This window comes from Hyperolius riggenbachi, chromosome 4, assembly GCF_040937935.1.
Source record: "Hyperolius riggenbachi isolate aHypRig1 chromosome 4, aHypRig1.pri, whole genome shotgun sequence".
Lineage (NCBI taxonomy): Eukaryota > Metazoa > Chordata > Amphibia > Anura > Hyperoliidae > Hyperolius > Hyperolius riggenbachi.
Window position 1 is genome coordinate 437,789,328 of NC_090649.1, and position 7,179 is coordinate 437,796,506.

The 7,179-nt window shown below is 41.9% G+C and overlaps 1 protein-coding gene across 1 annotated transcript; it reads left to right on the forward strand.

The window, feature by feature from the left end:
* Positions 1-830: 830 nt before the first annotated feature.
* LOC137570934 (thrombomodulin-like) lies at positions 831-4,263 on the forward strand. The gene has a single exon (XM_068279632.1). It carries the CDS (start codon positions 948-950, stop codon positions 2,628-2,630), a length of 1,683 nt encoding a protein of 560 aa, XP_068135733.1. The 5' UTR covers positions 831-947; the 3' UTR covers positions 2,631-4,263.
* Positions 4,264-7,179: the final 2,916 nt, after the last annotated feature.

The following is a 7,179-nucleotide window of genomic DNA, read 5'->3' on the forward strand; positions in this document are numbered from 1 at the left end:
AGATTTTAACTGCTTACTTTTTTCGCTGGAGTGGTCCTTTAACAGAACCACATAACTCCTAATGTTATGAGGTTAGAGGGAACACCTTAAAGACACGCCCCTGACACTCTTTTAATCACGCCCCCATCACATTCCTACTCACGCATACCACAAGGAATTCATAAACAAAAAAGACTTTAATCATTTAAACCACACTCATCCTTTCTGTTAGTTAGTTCTGTTAGTTTTCCTTCATATAACATTTAAAAAATAAGAACTATATCAATTTAAAGGCTAGGGTCAATAAAACTCCTCTGTAGAAAAATACATATATTTACATAAATCTGTAGCTCACCCCTGAGGGGGGAAAAAAAAACAAATGAGGGAGAAAGAGGGACAGAGGAATTTGGTTCCCAAAGAGGGGCTGTCCCTCCAACAAAGTGACAGTTGGGTGCTATGGAACCATAATTTGCATGTAACAGTGCCTGCCTGTTATAGGGCTGATATACTGTCATGAGGTAACTGGTGAATAACTGATGTTTTGCTCTGTTTGGAATGAGACCAAGACTTTTGCTTAGTCAGTGAGAGTCCTGCGCACAGTGTTTGCTACACCCTCAGTGTAATCACTGCATCTGATTATGAAAGAACTTTGCAACACTTTCCATGAATAAATTAGGTGGGACAAATAAATGGTAATTGTCACCACACACCGTGTCCCAAGTTGTTTAACACTGAGTGTTACAAGCAGCTCCAGCCCTTCCTTCCAGGCAGCACTTCCTTCCTTCTCGCTGTAAAAGCTTCAGGGAGGGCTGGGGAGTATAAAGTGGGGCACAGATTTTTAGGCATGACACAGACCTCTGTAAGCGGAGCTATCAGCTACAATACCTGCACTTTCTCCTCAGCTTGGACACTCCTCTGCCCAGCTGCCAGTGTTGTGCTCTGCTCTGACTTCTACACACAGCAACATAATGCTGCTTCTGCACATCACTTGGGCAGTGATCGCCTCAGCACAGCTGGCACTGCAGGATCCTGTGGATGAGCTCATGACGAGGTTTTTGTGCACAGATCACGCCTGCTACTCTATAGTCTGGACAAGCAGAAGTTATGTGAGAGCAAGCAGTGATTGCAGTGCCTTGAATGGACACCTGGTGACAGTGAAGGACTCCCTGGAAGCAAGTGTAATTGCCCGATTACTCTCAAATGTTATTATGAGGGACGATGTCAAAGTTTGGATTGGCTTGGAGCGTCAAAGTGGATGCACTGATCTGCTGCAGCCCCTGCGGGGCCATGCCTGGGTCACAGGTGATAGCAACACTAACTATAATAACTGGAGTAATCAAGATCAACAGTGTGGCGCCCGTTGCGTTACGGTGAACAAAAATGGTACCTGGGAAGAGACTGACTGTAAATTCAAACCTGATGGTTACTCATGTAAATTATCCCTTCCAGCTTCATGCCAGCCACTAAGAACGGCAGATGGAACTGATGCCATTTATTATCATGATCAGTTTGGCATAGGTTCTAGTGGTGGTCAGTTTTACCCTTCTGGCACCAATGCCAACATATCCAGTTTCCACGACCCTCTGCTCTGCGAGAGTAATGGCGACGGAGATGTCAAATGGAGCAGTAGCACCCCAGGAGCCTGGAGCTGTTTGACACAGAATGGGGGGTGTGAGCATGAGTGTGTGGAGGTAGATGGCACCCCAACATGCCAGTGCCCTTCAGGGTCACCACTGAATGCAGATAAAAGAACATGCCCCAAGCCTTGTGACCCCAACCCCTGCAGCAACGTTTGTCACTTAACAACAGCATCACCGGGCTTCCTCTGCTCATGTCCTCAGGGGTATCATCTTAAAGAAGATGGAAGGACCTGTGAAGATATTGATGAATGCACTGAGGAACCAGACATATGTGACCACCAATGCAACAACACCTTAGGCAGTTTCCTTTGTACCTGCAGAACTGGTTTTAAATCTGTTGTTGACCCCCACTGTGAAGACCCTGATGGATGTCCAGTGCATTGTCAGGACATTGATGAGTGTGAGGGTTTACCATGTGAACACAACTGTGAAAATTTTCCTGGAGGATACGACTGTTCTTGCGATGAAGGATTTGTCACAGATAGAAAGGATTCCAAAAAATGCAAAATGGTTTGCAATTCACCCACCTGTGAACCAGAGTGTGATGATGAAGACAAATGCAAGTGCTCCAATGGCTACATACTGGAAGAAGACAACAAGATTAAGGTGTGTGTCGATGTGGACGAATGTGAGGCTAACCCTTGTGAAAGATCTTGTATAAATTTATATGGGACCTATAAATGTACCTGTCCAGAGGGCTACACTATCGAAGGATCTGGATGTGTTCCACTTGACGGTGTTCCAGATAGTACTGAACAACCATCAGGAGAACCTACAACTCCTCCATCACCAGAGCCCATCCCATTGACTACAATCTTCAGTTTGGAGCCAACTATACTGTTGGGAATACTCATTGGAATTGTAGCCATGTTGACTGCCTTGATAGCCATGTTGTGCGGCATGGCGAGGAGACGCTACACGAATCAGCTGGACTTGGACTATAAAATTAAAGACACCGATAAATATGTTATACTTCAGCAAGTTAAGACTATTCCACATTGGAAATTGTAATGGTTGCATTGCTATAGACTGTTTGCCATCAGAACCTAGATTAGGACATGCTGCTCCTGGATAAAGTAAGACGTTTTGGTTTTGGTCTGACCACAGCCACATTGATGCTGCTCGCCAGTAATGAGAAAACTGCCAATATTATTTTTGCATTAATTTTCACGAAAATGTTAAATTTGACTTTCGAGTGAAAATGGCATCAAAAATATTTTTGTAATAAATTTCAGATTTTTCACATTTTTTGTTGTAAATATAAAAGATTTCACACTTTTTCATAAAATTTTGCTGCAAAAATAATTTTTTTTGCGTTTTTTTTGCAAATTTTTGCGTCGGGAAGAAACATGTATTTCCTTTGACCATATTTCAAAAATACAATGGCCTCAATTCACTAAGCTTAACTCCTGTCTTTAATAACGTTTCTAGAGTTGTTACCATGGTGATAAGGCATGTAGTATTCAGGAAACATTTTACCTCAGGCAAACCTAAAGTTAACTCTTCTGTCTTTAAGTAAACTCTTCAATCCTTAAAATAATTCCAGAGGTAAAGACAGGCTGTTAATTAACTGTGTGTGAAAAAAACTACGGAGGAGGTAAATTAACTACAGAGGAGGTAAATTAACTACAGAAGAGGTAACGTTAGTAATGAAGAGATAAGAGAACTCTCTCACTGTGTGGAGGTAAATTTTCTCTTGCCTTATTATCTCCAGCATGATCTTAGTGAATTGAGGCCAATGTATTTTTGTGAATATTTTCTCTAACTCGAAAAAAGCTTTTTTGATGATTAAATGACTTTGGTGAAAATTGGCAAGCAACACGGCTGCTCACTACTCCTGGACTTCACAGGACTGTAAACGGAGTGGTCCCACAACTGAATACAATAATGCAAATGGCAGTGGTGTGCGACAACCAATAGCAACAATCACTAAGCTTGCACCGTACTGAATACAGGTGATCTGTGAGTGCTTTCTATGGGTTACATCACAGCACTGTCCTCAGCGCTGCTTTCATATCATTACATGGTGAAGCTTACTCAGTGGAGTAGTGCAGAGTGCATTAACTCCAGCAATCCAATCAGTTTGGTTCATTGCATGTTATTATTATTAATATTATTTATTTATTTTTTGAATATGCCCAGCAGTGTGGCTAATATAATTGTGCTGACTTGTTTGCCTGTTGTAGATATTGTAAAATAATTACATATAGTTTTTGTGAATTTTGTAATTAGTATGATGAGTAGTTAATGTGCAAGGTACACAAAGAGGTTTTGCATTTATAAAAAAAAAAGTGGCCTTTTCACATTTCAGAATGTAAAATAAAAGGGTTTTACTTAAACAACAACATTCTTTGTAGAAATAATATGATTTTAGCAGAGACAGAAATATGGTGTTCCGGTTTGGCTTCGGCTGTGGCTGTATATTAGTATTGGCTCTATAGTGTACTGGTTAAAGTGGACCTGAACTCTTGCACAGGACAGAAGGAAGACATAGAGAAATGCAACTTGTATGTACTTAGACAGTTTAGCCCTCCTCTATGACTAATCACATGTTGTAATGTGATCAGCTGACTGCCACAGCAGAGAAGCTAATTGGTAAATACAGGATATGTCTGCTTCCATGAAAACTGGAAGTAGACAAACTGTAGATTCAGCTCTACTGCCCATAGCAGCAAACAATAAAGTAAAAAAAAAAGTTTTTTTTTTTATATTGTATGCATGCTTGCAGGCAGCTTGCAAAATTGCAATTTGCAAGCGGTTTGCAAAAATGCTTACAATATAAAGAAACACTGATAACAAATTGGACTGCTTTTGGTACAAAAAACTGCAGGGAAATTAAACGTTGGGGAGGTTAAATGAAAGACAAAGTGAAAATAAACTGATGAGATAAAAAATTGTATATATCCTTCTAAAAATGACCTTTTTTAAATATATCTTACAGTTTTATTTTACATTTAACTCTATTTTTTAAGCTTTTACTGTTTCATCGTCTCTGTTCAATGATACATTTATTGAAGCTTGTGAAGCTTGCTAGAGCTAAAATCTGTGAACTATTGACCCTTTTTATTGCTTTCCTACTCTCATAAGAAATTGACTGCCAACAACAAAGGGCTCGATTTACAAAACGGTGCTAACTTTAGCACTGGCCCTTAGCACGTCTAAACTGACTTTAAATGTGAGAAGTAGTGGTCGTGCGCAAAGTACCGCGTGCAAAGTTTTGCGCGCGCACTGCACAGAGCGCAAGGTGCTCTGCCCGAAGTGCCCACTAAAGCCTATGGCACTTAGCGCGCGATCTGATTGAGAAAACCGGTGCTAACCTACTTAGCACCCTGGTTAGCATGCCTAAAGACTTTAGACGTGCTAAGTAGGTTAGCACCACATAGTAAATCAAGCCCAAAGTGTTTTATGGTTGTAACTCTTTATCACTGAGGGTCAACTAAAGCCCCCGAACAGGTTCTGACCCGGTCCCAACCTGGACAGAAACTGACACTTGTATACCTGATTGTTAACTCTTTCAAGCAGAGAAAATACAACAGGAAGACAGCATAGTTATTTATGTGCTTGGCACTGTACATACACATGTCTATCTCATCGTGTCACATGTCACATTGTGTATCCTTTAATAGTGTTCGGATCCTAGAGAACATGGACAGGAGGTTGAAACATTTTTACAACAAATTGATGTCAACAGCAATAAAAAGAGTACTCTTGTCCTAAAACTTCTGTACTCCTTATTGGCTTATTGGTAATGGTAACCATTACCTACAGGTGCTGGGGGTAGTGATGGGCACTACATGTGCACCGTCGTACTCCAACCTTTACCAGGGGAAGTGGGGAAGGTGGGGTGTGGGAGTGGGAACTTTCATATGAAATGCCACCACAATATCTCAATAATATCTCGTCTTCGTATTGTTTCATAGATGACATTTTTATATTATGGACTGGTTCATTGGAATCATTGCATGAATTTGTAATTAACCTTAAGGAGGACCTCCAGAGTAAATCTTAAAATGCGGCAGCCTGCAAGTAAAACAAAGTTATATATACCGGAGAAGCCTTGTCCCGCGATGCCGTCCTGAAGTCCTTGCATCACCCGACTTCCAGCACCTGGCCCCACCGCCTCTCCGCAGACAAAAACGCCAAGTTATTTACTACATTGAATAGCTTGGTGTTTTTTTTCCGGGGAGAGAGAGGAGGCGAGGCCAGGCACCGGAAGTCGGGTGATGCAGGGACTTCAGGCTGGCATCGCGGGACAAGGCTTCTTGGGTAAATATAACTTTGTTTTATTTGCAGGCTGCCGGATTTTAAGATTTACTCTGGAGGTGCTCTTTAATGTTAATAGGGGGAATTAACATTTTTAATATTACTGTGACAATCAGTTCATTAACCACTTCTGGACCTTAATGAATGAAATGTACACCCTGTTTTGATCCTGTTATACCTGCCAAGGTGTAGATTTCAATCATACCGCCGCTTGTTTCCGCCTCTACCGCTAATCACGCCTCTCTCTCCCCGCTGCAGATCACCTGCCTTGCCCTCTATATGACGCTGGAGCTGTGTGAGCCAATCAGAAGCTGATTTCATTGGCTCCTAACCCTGCCAGCACTTTAAGCGTGACAGCCATTGGCTTACATTGAAGGACAGCGTCAGGAGTCAATGAAAGCAGCTCCTGACCAGCTCACACAGCTCTGCTATCATAGCAATGGCAGAGAAGGGGGCCAGTGGGGATGGAGGAGCGGCGTGACTGGTGAGAGGTGCCGTTCCTTGATACCAGCAGCTACAGTATTATTGGTGAGGACATGCACATTTGATAGGTGAAAGTCCTAACAGATATATAGGGGTATAATTGTTGCTTGTTTTTCTGATTTTGTGTTGGTGGAGGTGTACATCTGATATACGGTTTACAATGTGTTGCTATAGCAGCATATAGTGCCCAAAACAACCTCATTAGCCTTTAAAAATAGGAGATACTCAACCTTAATTGGTAGGGATGGCTGTTTATGTGGCTAAACCAAACGTTTCCAGGTAAGGGCACCCTATATTATGTATCAATTGTGGCCCAATAATCTGCATTGAAAACACCAGTAAACATCATGTGCAGCATCAACAATATGTTCAGGCAGAAAGTGGCTGCCTTTGGTTACACAGAGTGCAGGATTGGCATGCAGAGTCCCCCATATGGTCGGTAGTGTTTTAGTAAGAAGTGTACCCCTTTACATAGGCATTGTCCCTGTTGGGTCTCTAGTGCCCCCCTTTCACACATCCTATACTTATGCAGTGTCCCTGTGGTGAATGTCCCCCATTAGGTAGTTAGTGTCCCACTGTGGGTAGGCACTAGGACCCTTTAGATAGCCAGCAGCCTCCTTTAATTAGGGTGCACCACCTTAACCCTTTCAGCCCAAGGGTATTTTTCACCTTCTGGACAAGAGGAGTTTTTACATTTCAGCGCTCCTCCCTTTCATTCCCCAATAACCAAATGATTTATACCTTGTTTTTTCTGCAACCAATTAGGCTTTCTTTGGGTGGTACATTATTCTAAGAATTATTTTATTCTAAATGC